Below are 21,412 nucleotides of genomic sequence, written 5' to 3'. Positions count from 1 at the left end.
AGGGTTGTTGAGGTGTAAGGACCTGAGGTTTAGCTCTCACTAGGGCTTCCCTGGTAGCTCAATTGGTAAAGAATCTGCCTGCCATGCAGGAGACCCTGGTTTGATCCCTGGGTCAGGAAGATTTCCTGGAGAAGGATTAGGCAACCCACTCCAGTATTCTTGCCTGGAGAATCCCCATGGACGGAGGAGCCTGGGGGTCTACAGTCCATGGGGTTGCAAAGAATTGGACATGACTGAGCAACTAAGCACAGCACAGCACAGCTTTCCATATAGCCTTCTCGCTACTCTCAGCTCCCTTGGCACAAGCTCTGGAACCTTAAGCAAGAACTGAATGGTTCAATGGCCTTCATCTGGCCACTGGTCAGCTTCCCTGTTTACTCTGCTGGCAATCTCTTGGCTCCTAAACTTAGGTTGCTTCGGGCTAGTTGGGATGGGATGAGGAAGCAGAAGCAAAGGCTGGCTGACACCCCTCCTCTCACTCAACAACCCCATCAGCAGATTATGCCCCATGGTTCCTGTTATGCAGGACCCTCTGATTGTGGGTGAAATACTGTTTGGCAAAACCGGAAGGGGATGTCTAGAGAGGGGTGGTGGCTCCCTCCACGTCACAGAGCTAGTGTTGAAATGTCCTCAGGTGGGGGTGGATTCCTACCACTTGGTCCAGACCTCTACAGGCCCTTCATCGCTCAGCTCATTGGTGAAGTGGGGTAAGCCAGGTGAGGAGGCCAGATCTGGGTTTGGGAGGGAGACAAGAAATCTGACCAAGAGTCTTATGGTGGCTTCCTGGCAGGAGTGAGTGGTCATGGCTTGGCAGATGACACAGTTGCTGCTTCTGGCTTTGGTGGCTGCTGCATGGGGTGCCCAGGTCCCCAGAACTCCACGGGCCAGGACAGACCTACTTAATGTCTGCATGGATGCCAAGCACCACAAGGCAGAACCAGGCCCAGAGGACAGTCTACACGAGCAGGTGAGATTGGGTGGGGTCTGGGGTAGGGGAGAGGGAAGACCCCCAAAAAGGGAGAAGTTAGGGTGATGGGAAGATCAGCTTTGGGAGTGATGGAGGCAGGAGGGTGGCAGGGAGGTGATCCTGGTGGACCTCTCCTAGGAGGTCACTACAACACTGGGAGGACTATTTATCTAGCGCCCTCTATGGGTCAAGTGTTTTCCTCACACCTTGTCTGTGAATACCTACTTGGTAGGTGGTAGGAAGGAAATGGCAACCCACTCCAGTGTTCTTGCCCGGAGAATCCCAGCGACGGGGGAGCCTGGTGAGCTGCTGTCTATGGGGTCACACAGAGTCGGACACGACTGAAGCGACTTAGCAGCAGCAGCAGCAGGTGGTCTCTATTTATACAAATGAGGAAATAGGCCCAGAGAAGGCACAGGTAGACATGGGAACTCAGAATCCAGCCGGGAGAGGGACTGGTGGTAACTTTCCCAACCTGCACTATGTGCCAGCCCATGGAGCTCAAAGTCAAGGTAGGAGAGACAGGTCCCTCATGGTCACCATGTAACAAAGAACTACAAATAGGCCAGGTCCTCACCTCCATTAGGTCCTGATGAGAAAGTGGCAAATCAGATACGCTGGGAAGACTTCCAAGTAAAGAGGCCATTGGCTTGGCCTTGGAGGTTGAGTAAGAGTTTTCCAGGAAGACAAAGCAGGAAAAGGCAGCCTAGCAGAGGACGGTGTGTACACAGGTTGGAGGGTGACAGCATGCATGGTGCCAAGTCCAGTGTGGCCAGAGCCAAGAACACTGCGGCCCGCAGAGAAGGGGAGGTGAGGCTGGTCGCAAGGGAAGATCCCTAAAGCAGCTCAGGGACTCTGAGCTTGAAGTTGAACTCCAGGCTCATGAGAAATGCGGGTATCTTATCCCCTCTGGTCTCTCCCTCGGCTCCCTACAAGCCTTCACACTGCTGGGGGTGCTGCAGTGTCCCCAGGGAAAGGCTGGCATGGACTGTCTCCAGGGTCTTCAAGTGAAGAGAGGGAAGTTCAGCAGCCCATGACTTCTGAGCTATTTCCAACAGTTCATTTGCTAGTAAAATACCCATAACATAAAATTTGCCATTTACGCATTTCTAAGCATGCAATGCTGTGGCATTAGGTAGATTCACATGCAAACCTCACCACCATCACCACCATCCACCTCCAGAATGTTTTCATCTTCCAAAACTGAAAGTCCATATGCACCACCGCATTTTTAGGATTTTTTAAGTTTTAAAGGGGGCTTTAAAGAACCTTTAGTAGCACTTCCTCTTTGCCAAGAAATGGTGCGCAGATCTTTGAGGAAGACAGGTGACTGCAATTCAGAGGGACATAGGCTATGTGAGAGTGGCCGGTTTTCTAGAGCCTCTCCAAAACGGGCCAGGAAGTATTTTTCATTACATGTATTAATCCTTTCAGAGGAGGAAACCACTGACCCTGGCTGGCAGGTCAGGGATGCAGTGGATGGGGTCTTGCAAGTTGACCAGGATTTGGGCATCTGAGGAACCGTATGCACAAAAAGCTAGGGAAGCCTGGAAGCAGGCTCTGCGGCAGCAGCTCCGGGCATGGGCTTGGTTATTGGAGAGGGATCAGTTTGGCTCCGCCATCAAGGACTTCCCTTAGTTTCTCCTGAGTGTCCGGAGCCATCACAGCTGCCCCCTCACTTGAGCCTGCATGCTTGAGTTCATCTCAGACATTTCAAGCATCATGATCACTCAGCTCCTGACTCCCAGCCCACGGCAATTCCTAAAAACCACAATCACTTCTCCCATCTTGTGTATGTGTGCTAAGTCGCTTCAGTTGTGTCCAGCTCTGTGTGAACCACTGAACTGTAGCCCACCAGGCTCCTGTGTCCGTGGGACTCTCCAGGCAAGAATACTGGAGTGGGTTGCTGTGCCCTCCTCCAGGGGATCTTCCCAACTCAGGGATTGAACCTGTGTCTCTTATATCTCCTGCATTGTCAGGGGGGTTCTTTCCCACTAGCACCACTTGGGAAGCCCCTGCTACCTTCTTACCTGCCTTGAATTTACCTCTCCAGGATTGCCTCCCACATTTAGTCCCATGGCCCGTGGCCGGGCCATGTGTGGGTCACTGCCACTCTGCGCCTCTCTTCTTTCAAGACCTACCAGGAGTCCCCTCACCTGGGCTTCCAGACCCTGAAAGAGCCAGACCAGTCCCCTTTCCTCCACCCCCACCACAACCTGAGTCCAGGATTCCCCTCTCCTGTCTGTCCTGAGTTAAAACCTTAACCTTACCATCCACAAAGGGTGCCGCTTCCTTAAACTCTGTAAAACTGGAGTAATGGTCTTTCGACTGGGACCATTATCTTCAGTAAGAGAAGATAAAGTGCAAGAATCTCAGGGACTTTGCATCTGCTCTTTTCTGTGCCCCCAGTGTTCTCTGTACCCCCCCTCCCTGCCCCTCACTAAAACCATAAGCTCAAGGAGGGCAGAGATTTGATCTATTTTGTTCATTACAGTATACTCATCAGCCAGCACAGTGCCTGCACTCAGTTAATACCAGCTCGGTGCAAAATGAATAATATAAATAACCCAGATAACGTGAAATAACTTTGTAAACAGTTTAGAGATGTACAAATAATAATGTCCCCCCAGATGATGATTCCCCAGATCTCCCACGTCCCCTGTGTTACTTTCTGTTAGAAGGTCAGTATTATTACTGCCTCTACCCCAAAATGAGGGCTCTCAAGTCCAGGCTCAGGGGCAGCCTCCCCAGCGAGTGATCCTCTGGATGATCTACCCGAGGCAGAGGAGCCAGAATATGGAGATGGCCACGGTGGCTCAAGGACTTAGCCCCACATCTTCCCCTCCACAGTGCAGCCCCTGGAGGAAGAATGCCTGCTGCTCTGTCAACACCAGCATAGAAGCCCATAAGGACATTTCCTACCTGTACAGATTCAACTGGGACCACTGTGGCAAGATGGAGCCTGCTTGCAAGCGCCACTTTATTCAGGACACCTGTCTCTACGAGTGCTCACCTAATCTGGGGCCCTGGATCCGGGAGGTATGGGCACCAGCCCCACAGACAGGAGCTTCAGCAGAGGGCAGAGTCCACTGGTCACTTGCAGGGAGGGTGTGGTTCATGAATTCTGGTCTGAGGGTGATAGAGGCATCGCCCCCACCTCCCCAACCCTGGACCCCATCAAGGCTATAGCAGCTGAGATCCCTGACAGACTGGCTCCCTCCCTCCCCTGACCCCTCCAGGTTAACCAGAGGTGGCGCAAAGAGCGGGTGCTGGGTGTGCCCCTGTGCAAAGAGGACTGTCAGAGCTGGTGGGAAGACTGCCGCACCTCCTACACCTGCAAGAGCAACTGGCACAAGGGCTGGAACTGGACCTCAGGTGAGGACTGGGGGGTGTGGGGAGTGGGAGGGGGAGGTGGGGGTGTGGAAGGGTTTATGGAGATTTGCGGTTGTGGGGTTGGTAGAGCAAGAGATGGTTCTGGACCTAGTGGCTACAGGTCTTCCATCCTCCCCACAGGGTACAACCAGTGCCCAGTGAAAGCTGCCTGCCACCGCTTTGACTTCTACTTCCCGACGCCTGCTGCTCTGTGCAATGAAATCTGGAGTCACTCCTACAAGGTCAGCAATTACAGCCGGGGCAGCGGCCGCTGCATTCAGATGTGGTTCGACCCCTTCCAGGGCAACCCCAATGAGGAGGTGGCGAGATTTTATGCTGAGAACCCTACTTCTGGGTCCACACCCCAGGGGATCTGACCCCTCCTGCTCAACTTGACCCAGATGCTGCCACTCTGGCTCCTTAACTAAGCTGTTCTCGCTGCCGACACCTGAACATCTTCCTTACCTGCACCCAACCTGGGTGATTATCTCAGTTCAACCCAGCTCCACTCTCTCAGACGAGGAGGACTCATAATACCTTGGTCATTGTTTCCTGATCCAAAACCCTATGGGGATCCTCTGAGAGTTTATTCTAATAAATATATCCATGTGTGTACTGTATTTTATAAATAATTTGGGGATGAGTGGGTTGGGAGGTGGTAGGCATGCCTTATTGCTCCATCCTTCCTGTTGAGAGGTCCCAAAAGGGACTGGGCTAGCATGAAGTTCATCAGCAAGCAGAGGGTGGAAGTTCATCCTTAGCCTGGGGCTCTTCTGCACTGGCCTTCCCCCTCCTATACCACAAGAGAACAAGAGAATTGGTGGAGGGAAGCTGGGGAGAGACTGGCAGATGAGTTATTGGCTCCTGAAGTTTCTTTCCCTTTCCTTCCCTTACTAGATGTGGGCTGGGAAGGAGATATTGGTGGGCAGACCCTCATGAGGAAAGCTTGCATTGTCTCAGTTTCGTTTTTGTTTTGTTTTGTTTTTTCGTTTTTGTTTTTAATGACAATTCTACAGTGAATAACAATATACATAGTAGAATGCTATACTGTTGGATTCCAGAAGAGGGATTGCTGGGTCAAGGAGCATTTGGATTTATAATTTTGATAGTTATAATTCTACAGGGGTTGTATCAATGGGGCCCCCACCAGCAATGTACGAGTGCCTTATTTCCCCATCATGTGGTCAACCCAGTAGAGCATCACACTTTGAATGTTCTACTAAGCTGATTTTCTTCTAAACTGATAGGTGGGATAAAGGGCGTCTCAGTAGAGTTTTTCACTGGCCATGTTTCTTACCACGAGAACAAGGTTTCTGAACAACCTTCTGAAACAAGGTTTCTTTCCATATTGATCTACAGAGACTAGTTCATTCTGTTTCATTGCTGGGCAATATTCCATTCTATGTATTGATCACACTTAATTCATTCACTTACTGATGGACATTTGAGGGAGGGAGGTTCATTCTTTTATGGCCTTGACATCTTTGAAAGTTATTTTGTAGAATAACTCTCAGTTTGGGTTTATCTGACTGAGGTTCTGCACTTTGGACATGAATATCCTGAAAGCAATTCTGTGTGCTCTTGAGGCATCATGGTGGTGGGGGGCATAGGTGTCAGGTTGGCCCATTCCTGAGGACGTTAACTGGTTGGGATTGGGTCTGCCGGGTTTCTCCATTACTTTCCCCCTTTTTGTAATTAATAAGTATGTTGTAGGTAGATATTTTGAGGATGGCAAATATCCTATTCATCATCAAACTTTCACCCTGGAATTTTATCTGATGGACGCTTTTTAAAAAATGAAAACAAATACCGAAAAAATGTTTTATTTTTGTGACACCCCCCTCTCCAACCCTTTAAATGCTTTCCCATGGTATCTGCTGGAAAAACCAAACTCCTTCAGTGGCCCAGAAGTCCCCTCCTCTCTGGGTTCCTAGAATGTTCTTGTATATTCTGCAGGCTGACTCACTGTGTTCAGTTGAGCTTCCTAGAATGTTTTGATACTCTGCAGGCTGACTTCTTGTAGCCACTTAGAGTTCATCCTATGATTAATTCCTCAAAAAGAGTCAGACACGACTTAGCACAACAAACGACTTCTGACAACCCAACCAAAAGAACTTCTCACCTGGGTACTTTCTCATCACATCACGGGTCCTCTTGTATAGATATCAATTCGCTGTGCTTATTGTCTGACTTTCCCTACAAAACATATACACATTAAGGCAAAGGCTGTGTCTATGTCATTTTGTGTCAGATCCCCTGGCCCTGGGTCAGTGCCTCGCACAGAGGAGGTGCTTAGGAAGCAAAGGAATCCATGCACTCAGTCTGTCGGTCAACAGATGCCTTCTGGCTGTGTCAGCCGACACGTAGGCAACTAAGTGCCTTGTACTCTCTGGTGGGGGCAGACAGACAGACCTGATAACTGACAACTCTTAGCACACTGAGCTGAGGGTTTGCTCCAGGGGAGCACAGAGTGTGGCGCAGTTCTGTGGAAGCCCAGAAAGGTGAGGGAAGGTTTCCAGAGACAGCGTAGTGTTGACCAAGCAGATTAGGCAGGAGGAATGACATTTCCTGGAGAAGGTTCAAGAAGTACAAAGGCTTGGAGGTGATAGAAGCACAAGGAGAATTTCTAGGTGGCTAAGATAGAAGTTAAGAGGACAAGGGCAGGAAATGAGGCCAGAGAAGAAACACTGGATCTGCAGTCCTCAGACTCTGATGCCTTCACAGAGCTCTCCTTTCTTTGTGAAAGAAACCAGGCTTGGAATCAGACTCAGTTCTGAATCCTAGCCCCTCTTGCTGCCTGGGAACTATATTTTTCTCAACTATGAGGATGGGTGGTAAGCAATTGCATATGATGCTGGCTCACATCAGGAAAAGCTCCAGCTTCTCCCATCCCCCCTCCCTGCAGCCCAGAGCCCCTACCCACGCAGGGCCAAAGACCTTCCTGTTATTTTTGTCTGGTCACAGAGTAGCCTTCAGTTTGGGGTCCACAAGGATGCTGACGGCTAACTTGGCTGATATTAAGCTTGTAATCCAGGTGGATACTCTCAGGATCGGCTTCACAGTGGCTGTTTGACTGTGTCCCTGCCTGTTGGCCAGGTGGTCTGAGCACTGGGGTCTCAGATTCAGAGCTCGGCATGAGATTCAGCAAGGGCAGGGACTCCTCATGGGTTAGAACTCATGGGTCCAACTTACCTCCCACTTGCCAGTCTCTTCTTCTGAACCCCTGAGTTCTCAGGGGTCAAACATCACTCCTGAGTGGATGGACTATCAGTTCAGTTCAGTTCAGTCCAATCACTCAGTTGTGTCGAACTCTTTGCGACCCCATGAATTGCAGCACGCCAGGCCTCCCTGTCCATCACCAACTCCCGGAGTTCACCCAAACTCATGTCCATCAAGTCGGTGATGCCATCCAGCCATCTCATCCTCTGTTGTCCCTGTCTCCTCCTGCCCCCAATCCTTCCCAGCATCAGAGTCTTTTCCAATGAGTCAGCTCTTCGCATGAGGTGGCCAAAGTATTGGAGTTTCAGCTTCAACAGCAGTCCTTCCAATGAACACCCAAGACTGCTCTCCTTTAGGATGGACTGGTTGGATCTTCTTTGCAGTCCGAGGGACTCTCAAGAGTCTTCTCCAACACCAGAGTTCAAAAGCATCTATAAAGTCCAATTTATAATCAACTTCTGGTGCAGGGGCAGAGAATGGGGGACAGGGAAAGTCCATCCTGATGAACACATACGTGAGTGTGTGTGCTCAGTCCTATCCATTTCTTTTGCAAACCCCTGGCCTATAGTCTGCCAGGCTCTTCTATCCATGGGAATTCCCAGACAAGAATACTGGGGTGGGTTGCCATTTCCTACTCCAGGGGATCTTCCCAACCCAGGGAGAGAACTGGTGTCTCCTGTGTGTCCTACATTGGCGGGCAGATTCTATACCACTGCGCCACCTGGGAAGCCCTTAGATGAGTGTATAGGAGAATGCTTTGGGGCATTCCTGGACACATGGCCATGCTTCTCCAATCAGGAGAAGGCTGAGTTGGGCTTGTAAAGCCAGGAGGGATGTCTGGGGGTCCTAGCTGCCTTCTACCTGCTCAGGTGTTCAGAGGGCTTAGTCCTCCCAGCTTGTCTGTCACAAGATTCAGGAATGGCTCACTCTGCGGGAGAGGGAAAGCAGGGCACAAGATGGGGGTCTCCTGGGAGTCCATTTCTTCCCTCCTCCCCGCATTGGAGTCAATTTCTTTGCAGGCCTATAGGGCTTTCCTTCTTGGCTGATTCTCCTCCAGTAATCCAGCTGCCTCTTCTGGCTCCCAGCTCCCCACTTCCTTGCTCCATGGGCCCAGACCGGTGCCCTTTACAAGTTTTTTTTTTTTTTAACTGAGACCTTTTTTAAAATTTTTGTTAATTTTTTGGCTACAGTAGGTCTTTGTTGCTGTGCTCAGGCTTTCTCTAGTTGCAGCGAGCAGGGCCTATTCTGTGGTTGTGGTGTCCAGGCTTCTCATTGTGATAGCTTCTCTTGTGGAGCGAGGGCTCTAGGGTGCTTTGGCTTAGTAGTTGCAAGACTCAAGCTCAGTAGCTGTGGTGCAAGGGCTTAGTTGCTCTAAGGCATGTGAAATCTTCCTGGACCAAGGGTCGAACCCATGTCCCCTGTATTGGCAGGCGGATTCTTAACCACTGGACCACCAGCAAAGTCCTCCAACAGTACTGAGGCCCTATATTCTTTAAACTTCTGCTGCTGTGTGTAGGCTGATGGCTTCCACATCCAACATGGACCCTTCCCTGGGTTTTCTCTTTTACCACAACCTCACACCACGTTGCACATAGCACCTCAACACAAGAGAGCTCAATGTTCTCTCCTGAACTTATTTCTTCCTCCTCTTTTCTTTTTCTCCAGCAGTGGTAGCAACCTGGCCTCAGAGGGTGTAAAAAGGAAGGCTCTGTTCCTGGCTGGGGTAGGAGTAGGGGGTGAGGAATCTACATTAGAGCAGACTGTTGGCTGCTGGAGAAAGTAGACTTGTGTGAATGGATGGAGGAAGGGAGGGGAGCTAGGGCCTTGGGACAACTGAGGCTCTAGTAAACTGAACATCTGTGATTTTACAGCTGGAAGTGGGTGATGCCTGAGGCTGATGAGATTGAAGAGTCAGTGGCTCTATAAGCTGGGGATATGGGAACTCTGCACTCTGTATGCTGAGTGCTGAAGAATTGATGCTTTCAAATTATTGTGATGCTGGAGAAGACTCTTGAGAGTCCCTTGGGCAGCAAGGAGGTCAAACCAGTCAATTAGAAAGGAAATCAACCCTGAACATTCACTAGAAGGACTGACGCTGAAGCTCCAATCCTTTGGCCACCTAATGCGAAGAACTGACTCATTGGAAAAGACTCTGATGCTGGGAAAGATGGAGGGCAGGAAGAGAAGGGGATGACAGAGGATGAGATGTTTGGATAGTATTACCGACTCAATGGACATGAGTTTGAGCAAATTCAGGGAGACAGTAAAGGACAGGGAAGCCTGAGATGCTGCAGTCCATGGAGTCGCAAAGAGTCGGACATGACTGAGTGACTGAACAAGAACAACACTCTGTTCAAGTGCCCTGGAGCTTGGAAACCTGTGCTCCAGCCTTTGCCCTGCAATGAGCTCTGTCCTGATTCTCTGGGTCTCATTCTCTTTATCTGTAAAACAGGATGAGGGGGTTAGAAGTGGAGCAGATTATTTTAAAGGATCTCAGCAATTCAGGCTGCAAGGTTTTCTCAGAACTGAGTTTAGGGGAGAAAATGGAGTAAGTGGGGCTCGGTAATTGACCTTGGGCCTGCACTATTAATCCTCACACTCCTACCCACCACCCTCCCATGGAGGCCTGGCTGGAGCCCACATGCAATAATTAACTCCTGGGTGGCCTTCGCCCTATCCTAAGAGCCTCTCCTGGGCCACATTCCCACGGCCCGTCTCCTAGGCCACTAAGCCCTTCTGTCCCCTAGAGTGAGGCAAGGGGGACTGCAGAGCAGAACAGAAGCCTGAGCCAGACGAACAGCCAGCATTCCTCCCAGGTATGTTAGCTATACACCCTAGGGCACTCCCAGAAAGCACTAAAGGATCTGAACTGGAAGGATCCACTCTGGCAGGATCCCTAAAAGCAGAGAATCCAGAAGCAGAATCGGGGCCTGCCCAAGGTTAAACTATACGTTGGTAGAACCCAGGACTTTGCCTTTCAGCACTGCACTGAGTGCTCAGAGCTTTAAGTCTGGGACCATGTGGGGAGGGGTGGTGGTGTCAGGGTCATGATTGGTGTGGGGGTGGGAGGGGAGAAGGGAGGGGCAAGCTGGACCAAGATCTGAGCTGAGACCAGGAAGATGGGGAGGGGTTTACAGGCTGATTTATGTGGCATGGAGGGGAAGAAAGCACTGGCTCTAGAAAGAGGCCATAGCAAAAAAAAGAATCACCAACTGACTGAGTGGAGAAAGGGCTTTCTCAGCCCTCCCAGTACTCCCCCAGGAGTCTGCTAGTCACCCCATGGGAGCCTCCGCACAGCGAAGGTACAGGGGGCAAAAGCTGAAGGAGCCCTGGATTTGAGGGTCCAGAGTTGGACGTGGGTGGTCCCTACTGTGTGCTGCGGTTCATGGGGTCGCGAAGAGTCGGACACGACTGAGTGACTAAACTAAACTGAACTGAACTGTGTGACTTGGGGCACGTTCCTCATTCCCAAGTGATTTCTCAGTCCCGGCCCAGGTGACTAGTGATTGTTAGGGCTTCCCCCCTACATTTAATCCTCAGGTAAGGAAACTAAGCCTCAAGATAATGTGAGTTATTTTCCCCCAAGGTCAAGGGTGGGTGGAGGGAGTGTGAGAGTTGGGATCCGAAACCCTGTGCTCTAAACTGTTAGACTCTGTGCTCCCAAAGGAACCTAATTGTGAACCATGTGGCATTTCCAAGAGTTAAGATGTCTCCTGTGCTCTTGGAGATCAGGGAGTGACAGGGTCCATGGAGAGATAATTGGATCCTGGAATGAATGAATTAGTAAATGAATGAACACCTAAACAGTGAACAATAAACATGTGTAGCAGGATATTGAATTGTGGAAGGGTGAAAAGTGAGGACACAAGGAGGATGAGGGGAGCTTTGTGGGAATTTAATTCCAGGTTTCCCAGAGCCCTTAGGGCAGAGTCAGCCTGGAGGCCACTCAGCTCAGCCCACATCCAGGAGACCCAGGCACGATGCTGGAGTTCTTCAGGAGATGGGGGGCAATGGGAGGGCAGGGCAACTTTGTGAGCAGGGAGGATGCATAAGCTTTAGGAGCCATGGGAAATGAATTCTGGGCGTTTTAGGAGAACCAGGCACCTGGTGAGCAGTGGGATGAGGGAGCAGGCACCTCCCAAATCTCAGTGTGAGAGGTCAGGAGATTGAGATGCTATCAAGAGGCCAGCTCTGGGGCAGGGTTCAGGAGCCGCCCTGGACCCTGGAGGTGAACTGTTGCTCATGTCCACCTCCAAGCCTTTGTTCTCTGACATTGTCCCGGGTCACAGGGTCTCTGAGAGTAGCTAAATAATGAAACTGGAAAGAGCTGGAAGTAGGGCTTTAAAAAAAAAAAAAAAACATAGATCTGCATTTGGAGCTCCAAAATTAAGATACTGTTGTAAACTTTTACACAGTCATTTGTTGTCAAAATCTCATCTGAGAATGAACGCGAGGTTATTATTTTAATTATCCCACTAGTGTAGCTATTTCCCCATACAACATGTGCTTGATCACTGAGTGCATACAACTGTATTATCTTATTTTGCCTTACCTTTGATAAAACTGCCAGCGAAAGAATGTCGTTCTGCCATCTACAGGGAGTAAGTCATTAGCGACTTCAGTCACTGACCTTTTGTTGTTCAGTCAAGTCATGTCTTACTCTTTGTGATCCCATGGACTGTAGCATGCCTGGCTTCCTTGTCCTTCACTATCTCCCAGAGTTCGCTCAAATTCATGGCCATTGAGTTGGTGATGTCATCCAACCACCTCATCCTCTGTTGCCCTCTTCTGATCCTGCCCTCAATCTTTCCCAGAATCAGGGTCTTTTCCAATGAGTCAGCTCTTCGCATCAGGTGGCCAAAGGATTGGAGCTTCAGCTTCAGCATCAGTTCTTGTTGTTGTTGTTCAGTCACCCAGTCATGTCCGACTCTTTGCGACCCCACGGACTGCAGTGCACCAGGCCTCCCTGTCCCTCACCATCTCCTGAAGTTTGCCCAAATTCATGTCCATTGCATTGGTGATGGCATCTGATCCTCTGATGCCCTCTTCTCCTGCCCTCAATCTTTCCCAACATCAGGGACTTTTCCAGTCAGTCGGCTCTTCACATCAGATGACCAAAATACTGGAGCTTCAGCTTCAGCAGTCCTTCCAACAAGTATTCAGGGTTGATTTCTATTAAGATTGACTGGTTTGATCTCCTTGCTGTCCAAGGGACTCTCAGGAGTCTTCTCCAGCAGTTTGAAGGCATCAATTCTTCCGTTCTCCACCTTCTTTACAGTACAGCTTTCATAACGACATGTGACCTCTGGGAAGATCATAGCCTTGACTATATGACCTTTGTCGAAGAGTAATATTTCTGCTTTTCAACACACTGTCTAGGTTTGTCATAGCCTTCCTGCCAAGAAGCAAATGTCTTCGGATTTCGTGGCTGCAGTCACCATCTGCAGTGATTTTAGAGCCCACGAAGAGGAACTCTGTCACTACTTCCACCTTTTCCCCTTCTGTTTTCTATGAAGTAATGGGGCCAGATGCCATGATCTTAGTTTTTTTTAAGTTAATACTGGACACCTTCAGACCTGGAGGACTCATCTTTCGGTGGCATATATTTTTGTCCTTTTATACAGTTCATAAGGTTCTCACAGCAAGTATCCCGAGGTGGTTTCCCATTCCCTCCTCCAGTGGATCACATTTTGTCAGAACCCTCCTCTATGGCCCGTCCATCTTGGGTGGCCATACATGACACGGCTCATAGCTTTATCAGGTTACACAAGCCGCTTTGCCACAACAAGGCAGTGATCCACAAAAGGGTAGCTTCAGTCCTACTGGTGAATATTAGGGTTGATTTCCTTTAGGATTGACTGGTTTGATCTCCTTGCTGTATAAGGAACTCCTTATCTTCGACAAAAGAGGCAAGAATATACAATGGAAAAAAGACAACTTCTTCAATAAATGGTGCTGGGAAAACTGAAGAACTACCTGTAAAAGAGGGGCTTCCCAGGGGACGCTGATGGTAAAGAACTAACCTGCCAATGCAGGTGATGCAAGAGATGTGGGTTCAATCCCTGGATTGGGAAGATTCCCAGAGTAGGAAATAGCACCCTACTCCAGTATTTTTGCCTGTAAAATACCATGGGCAGAGGAGGCTACAGTTGCACAGTCAGACATGATGGAGTGACTGAGCACAACAAGCAAAACATGTAAAAGGATGAAATTAGAACACTTCCCAACACTGCATGCGTGCTGGGTCCCTGCAGTCTTGTCCAACTCTTTGCAACCCTATGGACTGTAGCCCACCAGGGAATCCCACTCTGTCCATGGGATTCTCCAGGCAAGAATACTGGAGTGGGTTGTCATGCCTTTCTTCAAGGGATCTTTCTGAACCAGGGATCAAACCCATGTCTCTTACATCTTCTGTATTGGCAGGTGAGTTCTTTACCACTACCCACCTGGGAAGCCCTCCTAACACCATACACAAAAATAAACTCAAAATGGATTAAAGACTTACATTTAAGGCTGGAAACTATAAAGCTCTTAGAGGAAAACAGGCTTAGCACTCTTTGACATAAATGACAGAGAGATCTTCTCTAACCTATCTCCTAGAGTAATGGAATAAAAGCAAATATAAATGAATGAGACATAATTAAAATTAAAAGCTTTTGCATAGCAAAGGAAACAATAAACAAGATTAAAGTACAACCCTCAGAATGGGATAAAATTACAAACAACTGATGAAGGATTAATCTCCAAAATACATAAGGAGCTCATACAGCTCAATACCAAAAAAACAAACAGCCCAATCAAAAAATGCGCAGAAGACTAAAACAGACATTTCTCCAAAGAAGACATACAGAGGGTCAACAGACACATGAAAAGATGCTCAACATTGCTCAATATCAGAGAAAGGCAAATCAAAACTACAAAGAGCTATCACCTCACACCCATCAGAATGGCCATCATTAAAAAAAAAAAAGAAACTACAAACAATAAATGCTGGAGAGGATGTGGAGAAAAGGAAACTTTTTTGTGCTGTTGGTGGGAATATAAATTGATTCTAATTTCAGCCACTATAGAGAACAATATGGAGATTCTTTAACAAAATAGGAATAAAACTGCCATGTGATAGTTCCACTACTAGGCGTAAACCCTGAGAAAACCACAATTCAAAAAAAACACTTGTACCCCAATGTTTACTGCAGCACTATTTACAATAGCTAGGACATTGAAGCATGGGCTTCCCTTGTGACTCAGCTGGTAAAGAATCTGCCTGCAATGCGGGAGACCTGGGTTCGATCCCTGGGTTGGGAAGATCCCCTGGAGAAGGGAAAGACTACCCACTCCAGTATTCTGGCCTAGAGAATTCCATGGACTGTATAGTCTATGGGGTTGCAAAGAGTCAGACAAGATTGAGCGACTTTCACACACATAGGACTTGGAAGCAACCTAGACATCTATAGACAGATGGATGGATAAAGAAGTTGTGGTACATATATACAATGGAATATTACTCAGCCACAAAAAGGAACACATTTGAGTCAACTGTAGAGAGATGGATGAACTTAGAGTCTATTAGGCAGAACAAAATCAGAAAGAGAAAAACAAATATTGTATATTAACACATATATATGGAGTCTAGAAAAATGGTACTGATGAACATATTTACAGAGACGACCTGGAGATGCAGATGTAGAAGATGGACTGGTGGGCACAGTGGGAGAAGGACAGGGTAGGATAAATTGATACACTAGCACTGACCTACGTACACTATCCTGTGTAAAACAGGTAACCAGCAGGAAGCTGCTGTGTAACACAGGGAGCCAGCCTGGCACTCTGTGATAGCTGTCAACTACCATAGATGCACAGCTTGAAGGGAGGGGATGTATGCATACCTATGGCTGATTCATGTTGCGGTTGGACAGAAAACAACAACATTCTGTAAAGCAATTATCCTTCAATTAAAAAATAAATTAAAAAAAAGATGCACAACTTGAGAATTGCAAGTTAAACTTTATTTGGGGCAAAATGAGGTCTGCAGCCCAGGAGGCAGCACCTCAGATAGCTCCGAGAGACTACTCCAAAGAGGCAGTCGGGGAAGGTCAATATATGTTTTGGTGAAGGAGGAGTTTAATGCAATCAATTGCTTACTTTACAAGAAGTTTTCTGCTAGTCGTGAGGATCTGATGTCACCATGAAGGGATTTATTGCTTCTCTAGATATGAGGAGATGCAAGGATTGGAATCATAAAATCAACTCCTAAAGATATCTAACTATCTAAAGACCTGTCCCACCGGATTCCCTGGGGCACATTCCACCTTGAACTTCCTCAGGGGGTGTTGAAGGTCAACAGCTGCAGCAGCACAGGGCTCAATTTCCACAGAGGCAGGTGGCAAATGCCCTTGTGCAGGCGCTGCCTGCCACTGCTCTTGGCTCTTGCCAAGGCTCAGTGACCATTTGTAGTTGAAACAACCTAGAGGAGTGGAATGGCGGGGGGTGCTCAAGAAAGAGGGTATGACTGATTCATGTTGATTTACAGCAGAGACCTCCACGGCACTGTGAAGCAATTGTTTTTATTGTTAGTCACTAAGTCGTCTGACTCTTTGCGACCCCATGGGCTGCAGCTTGCCAGGATTCCCGGTCCTTCACCATCTCCTGGAATTTGCTCAGACTCATGTCCCTTGGATCAATGATGCTATCTGACCATCTCATCCTCTGCCGCCCCTTTCTCCTTTTGTTTTCAATCTTTCCCAGGATCAGGTCTTTTCTAATGAGTCGGCTCATTGTAAAGCAATTAACTTCCAATTCCCTGGTGGCTCATGATAAAGCGTCTGCCTACAATGCCTACAATCCCTGGGTTGGGAAGATCCTCTGAGAAGGAAATGGCACCCCACTCCAGTACTCTTGCCTGGAAAATCCCTTGGACGGAGGAGCCTGGTAGGCTACAGTCCATGGGGTGGCAAAGAGTTGGACTGAGCGACTTCACTTTCACTTTCTCTTCCAATTAAAAAAAAAGGTACCTTTTTTTTTTTTTACCTTGTGACTAGAAGCAACTTTCTACCGAGATGTGTGGTTCACTCAACTCAATAGCTCTTACACTGTGTGTGTTTTCAGCCAACAAATCTTAAAAGTTTAAACTCTGAAATATTTGCCTTCACGGATTTCAAAGGAGAGATTGTGGACCTCTGGCAATCTTCTGGCTATTTCTGAATTTTGCCCAAACTCCACCTGTCAGTTGCACCACTTGATCCTCAAGACCTTGTAGAAAAGCCAAGAAGGTATTGTCTCAAAAGCCTGTGTCTGATCCCAATCTTCCTGAGACTAGGAAGATTAGAGTTACTAGGGCTCAATCCCGCCCTAGACTCCACCCACCCTCCTAATTTATTATTAACAGCCTGAGGACCCACTTTGACTTTCCTTGCTGCCTTCAAGGAAATTGGTTCTTCAGAGACAGGCATGGCCTGGAAGATCACACCACTGCTGTGCCTTTTAGTGTGTGTGGCTGCTGTGGGGGCAGCCCGGCCCGGGACTCAGCTTCTCAACGTCTGCATGAATGCCAGGTACCATAAGGAAAAACCAGGTCCCGAGGACAAGTTACATGGACAGGTAGGCCGAGGGGTCATCTGGGATGGGGAAGAGCTGCCTCAGGGAACGTCTACCCCCGTCCTTGGTGGAGGCAGGGAAGTTCCCTGAACAGCTCTTTCTTCAGTTTGCATCGACTCTTTTACATGTACTGCGTGCCCAGTGTGGTCAGAACAATGCCTAGAGCTCAGCTTCTCGGTTGTTGAGTTTCCGTGTTACTCAAATCAGGAAGCAGGCCTGGAGAGACCTTTTGAGGGGAAGGAGGGGGTTGATTTTCTTTTTTAAATTTTTTTTTAAAAGTTTATATTTGGCTGTGTGGGGTCTTCATTGCGGTCCACAGCACAGGCTCTTTGCAGGCTTGGTTGCTCTGTGGCATATGGAGATCTTTGTTCCCCTATCAGTGATCAAACCCATATCCCCTGCATTGCCAGACAGATTCTTAACCACTGGACAAGCAGGGAAGTCCCCTTAATATTCTGCTTTTATACTAAATTCTAGGCCATGGGTTTTCATTCATTCATAAGATCATTGTGTATTTCTGTAATTAGAACTCTACTGGGGTTGTGGTTCATTTAACTTGCTACCTGGAGCCTTCCCAAAGAGGCTTAATCTGGTCATTCCAGAAAACTGAAATGTCCTGTTCCTCTCCTGTTTTGCCCAAAGCAATTATCCAGTGCTGTTTTCACTTTGTTCCCAGTTCCTAGAAAAATGCCTGGGTTAGAAATAGGAGCTCAATAAAAATTTGAATGAATGAATATTGTGATGACTGTTACCCCTGGGATCCCACAGTCTTGGAAAACCCTGTCCCCCAAAAAGGGTTCCTCCACCTGATGTTTCTCTGAAGACTGTTGGGGAATCAAGGACTGAAGGGGAAAGGCGGGAATATTCTGGTTGTGCTGGGTGTGAAGGATCACCCTTGAGTCCCTCTCCCCGCCGCCCCCCCCAACAGTGCAGCCCTTGGAAAAAGAATGCCTGCTGCTTTGTCAACACCAGCATAGAAGCGCATAAGGATATTTCCAGCCTGTACAGATTCGACTGGGACCACTGCGGCAAGATGGAGCCTGCATGCAAGCGCCACTTTATTCAGGACACCTGTCTCTACGAGTGCTCACCTAATCTGGGGCCCTGGATCCGGGAGGTATGGGCACCAGCCCCGCAGACAGGAGCTTCAGCAGAGGACAGCCCCCTAGCTGACCCACCCCCAGCCACTTGCAGGGACACTCCAGGAATTCTGGTCTGAGGAGGGTCGTGGGAGTACCTCTTTTGCCCCTTTCCTGTTTGCCCATTTCTGTTCCCCTCTAGCCATCAGTTCAGTTCAGTCACTCAGTCGTGTCTGACTCTTTGTGACCCCATAGACTGAAGCACACCAGGCTTCCCTGTCCATCACCAACTCCTGAAGCTTACTCAAACTCATGTTCATTGAGTCGGTGATGCCATCCAACCATCTCATCCTCTGTCTTCTCCTTCTCCTGCTTTCAGTCATTCCCAGCATCAGGGTCTTTTCAAATGAGTCAGTTCTTCACATCAGGTGGCCAAAGTATTGGAGTTTTAACTTCAGCATCAGTCCTTCCAATGAATACCCAGGACTGATCTCCTTTAGGATGGACTGGTTGGATCTCTTTGCAGTCCAAGGGACTCTCAAGAGTCTTCTCCAACACCACAGTTCAAAAGCATCAATTCTTCAGCTTTATAGTCCAACTCTCACAACCATACATGACTACTGGAAAAACCATAGCTTTGACTAGACAAACCTTTGTTGGCAAAGTAATGTCTCTGCTTTTTTATATGCTGTCTAGGTTAGTCATAACTTTCCTTCCAAGGAGCAAGCATCTTTTAATTTCATGGCTGCAGTCACCATCTGCAGTGATTTTGGAGCCCCAAAAAAATAATCTGCCACTGTGTCCCCATCTATTTGCCATGAGGTGATGGGATCCTATGCCATGATCTTAGTTTTCTGAAGTTTTAAGCCTACTTTTTCACTCTACTCTTTCACTTTCATCAAGAGTCTATTTAGTTCTTTTCTTTCTGCCATAAGGGTGGTGTCATCTGCATATCTGAGGTTATTGATATTTCTCCCAGCAATCTTGATTCCAGCTTGTGCTTCACCCAGCCCAGCATCTCATGATGTACTCAGCATACAAGTTAAATAACCAGGGTGACAATATACAGCCTTGACGTATTCCTTTCCCAATTTGGAACCAGTCTGTTTTCCATCTCCACTTCTAACTGTTGCTTCTTGACCTACATACAGATTTCTCAGGAGGCAGGTGAAGTGGTCTGGTATTCCCATCTCTTGAAGAATTTTCCACAGTTTGTTGTGATCCACACACAGGCTTTGGCATAGTCAATAAAGCCGAAGTAGATGTTTTTCTGGAAGTCTCTTGCTTTTTCGATGATCCAATGGATGTTGGCAATTTGATCTCTGGTTCCTCTAACCTTAAAACAACCTAATTATAGGGATGAAATCACCAGGCAATTTAACCTAACTCCTGACTTATGCTCTCCTGAATAGATACCATGCCTTGCCTAACCTGTTGATTCTTTTCCTAGATTAAAAAAGTAAGGATGAAGAATTACTTAAGTAGCTAAAAAATGATTAACTCCGTACCTCCAACAGCTCCCTTAGCAAACCTGCAGGCAAGTCACTGGGCAATATGGTATCTGAAGTCAGCCAGTCGGTGCACAAGGGAGAACGATGCATAATCTAACTTCCTGCCTTAATGGTTCCTTGAGGTTCTTTCCCCTTTTCTCCTTTAAAAGCGGGCATGGCTGAACATAATCTAGAGCTGGCCTCAGGACATGAATTAACTCCTCTCCAGATTGCTGGCTTTTCTTTTTTGAAATGCATATTTTTATATATAATTTTATTTATTTATTTATGGCTGTGCTGGGTCTTCATTACTGCGTGGCCTTTTCTCTGGTTGCAGTGTATGGACTTCTCATTACAGTGGCTTCTCTAGTTGTGGAGCACGGGCTCTAGGGCGCAAGGGCTTCAGTAGTTGTGGCGCTTGGGCTCCATTACAGTTCTCCAACTCTAGAGTACAGGCTCAATAGTTGTGGAGCATAGGATTAGTTGCTGCACAGCATGTGGGATCTTCCCCAACCAGGGGCTGTATGCATGTCCTCTGCATAGGCAGGTGGATCTTACCCACTGTACCACCAGGGAAGTCCCATTGATTACTGGCTTTTGAGCAGAGAGCAGCTAAAACTGAGTTTGGTTAACAGTGGAGTCACTGCTTCTCTCTCAGCCCTGGACTCCATCAGGGCTGTAGCAGCTGAGATCCCTGGCTGACTAGAGCCCTCCTTCCCTGGTTCCCGACCCAGGTGAATCAGAGCTGGCGCAAAGAACGGATCCTGAATGTGCCCCTCTGCAAAGAGGACTGTCAGAGCTGGTGGGAAGACTGCCGCACCTCCTACACCTGCAAGAGCAACTGGCACAGGGGCTGGGACTGGACCTCAGGTGAGGGCTGGGCAGGGGTTTGGAAGGGGTGGGGGTGGTGTGGAAGGGTTTATGGAGACTTGCAGTCTTGGGGCTGGTGGAGCAAGAGGTGATTCTGGACCCAGTGGCTACAGACTTCCATCCTCCCCACAGGGTACAACCAGTGCCCAGTGAAAGCTGCCTGCCACCGCTTCGACTTCTACTTCCCGACGCCTGCTGCTCTGTGCAATGAAATCTGGAGTCACTCCTACAAAGCCAGCAACTACAGCCGTGGCAGCGGCCGCTGCATTCAGATGTGGTTCGACCCCATCCTGGACAACCCCAACGAGGAGGTGGCGAGATTCTATGCTGAGAGCATGAATGGGGCTGGGCTCCATGAGGCCTGGCCTCTGTGTTGCGGCCTGCTCTTATTGTTGCTCTGGCTGCTCAGTTGAGCTCCTATTATTTTTTGACACCTGGAAATCCCTGCCCCGTTAAGCTCCACAGTCAGTTTGTTCCTTGGTGGAAACTGTTTGAATAAAAAGTCAATCACCCTACATGTGTCACATAAGTTATTTGAACGTGAATGGAAATGTGACTTTTGCTTTCCAGTACCACTGACTAAAACTAGTTAGACTTGGCCAGTTTTCAGTTCTGATACTTGCTATGATCTTGCCAAATAACTTTATTCTTCCAATCTAGGGGATATTCATAGCTCTCAATTTCATTTTTCACTGCAGCTTTAATCTAGAGCCAGGCAGAGGACTTTATCATTTGAATTGGACCCAAGTATTCTTGGGCTAACTGGAATATTTGTTCTGTCCTTTTCTCAGCTCTCCAACAGAAGAGAGGGGAATGGAAGT

The 21,412-nt window shown here is 48.2% G+C and overlaps 2 protein-coding genes across 4 annotated transcripts; both read left to right on the top strand.

The window, feature by feature from the left end:
- The first annotated feature begins 618 nt into the window (after positions 1-618).
- Positions 619-4,950, top strand: LOC102275702 (folate receptor alpha). Of its 3 annotated transcripts, none has more exons than XM_014477504.2 (5): positions 619-707; positions 791-967; positions 3,818-4,006; positions 4,207-4,342; positions 4,481-4,950. In XM_014477504.2, the coding sequence occupies exons 2-5, from the start codon at positions 803-805 to the stop codon at positions 4,714-4,716; spliced, it is 726 nt and encodes a 241-aa protein (XP_014332990.2). In that variant the 5' UTR covers positions 619-707; positions 791-802; the 3' UTR covers positions 4,717-4,950. The 3 variants fall into 3 exon arrangements, with proteins under 3 accessions (XP_014332990.2, XP_005893564.2, XP_070239267.1); XM_005893502.2 differs by having other exon boundaries at positions 635-716; XM_070383166.1 differs by having other exon boundaries at positions 638-697.
- A 12,037-nt stretch (positions 4,951-16,987) lies between these two features.
- Positions 16,988-21,052, top strand: LOC102276550 (folate receptor alpha-like). The gene is made up of 4 exons (XM_014477506.2): positions 16,988-17,155; positions 18,081-18,269; positions 20,456-20,591; positions 20,724-21,052. Exons 1-4 carry the CDS (start codon positions 17,006-17,008, stop codon positions 21,002-21,004), a joined length of 756 nt encoding a protein of 251 aa, XP_014332992.2. The 5' UTR covers positions 16,988-17,005; the 3' UTR covers positions 21,005-21,052.
- The last annotated feature ends 360 nt before the right edge of the window (positions 21,053-21,412 follow it).

Source organism: Bos mutus, chromosome 15 (genome assembly GCF_027580195.1).
Source record: "Bos mutus isolate GX-2022 chromosome 15, NWIPB_WYAK_1.1, whole genome shotgun sequence".
NCBI classification, from domain to species: domain Eukaryota; kingdom Metazoa; phylum Chordata; class Mammalia; order Artiodactyla; family Bovidae; genus Bos; species Bos mutus.
Note: the sequence above shows the minus strand (reverse complement) of the source record. Positions and strands in the feature narration are given on the sequence as shown.

What these genes read in the sequence shown, in the direction of transcription:
- LOC102275702 (XM_014477504.2), top strand. Translation starts at nt 803, where the DNA reads ATGGCTTGGCAGATGACACAGTTGCTGCTTCTGGCTTTGGTGGCTGCT. An exon ending in TGGGGCCCTGGATCCGGGAG is followed by an intron (nt 4,007 to 4,206) that starts GTATGGGCACCA and finishes TGACCCCTCCAG; the next exon opens with GTTAACCAGAGGTGGCGCAA. An exon ending in GGGCTGGAACTGGACCTCAG is followed by an intron (nt 4,343 to 4,480) that starts GTGAGGACTGGG and finishes TCCTCCCCACAG; the next exon opens with GGTACAACCAGTGCCCAGTG.
- LOC102276550 (XM_014477506.2), top strand. Translation starts at nt 17,006, where the DNA reads ATGGCCTGGAAGATCACACCACTGCTGTGCCTTTTAGTGTGTGTGGCT. An exon ending in TGGGGCCCTGGATCCGGGAG is followed by an intron (nt 18,270 to 20,455) that starts GTATGGGCACCA and finishes TTCCCGACCCAG; the next exon opens with GTGAATCAGAGCTGGCGCAA. An exon ending in GGGCTGGGACTGGACCTCAG is followed by an intron (nt 20,592 to 20,723) that starts GTGAGGGCTGGG and finishes TCCTCCCCACAG; the next exon opens with GGTACAACCAGTGCCCAGTG.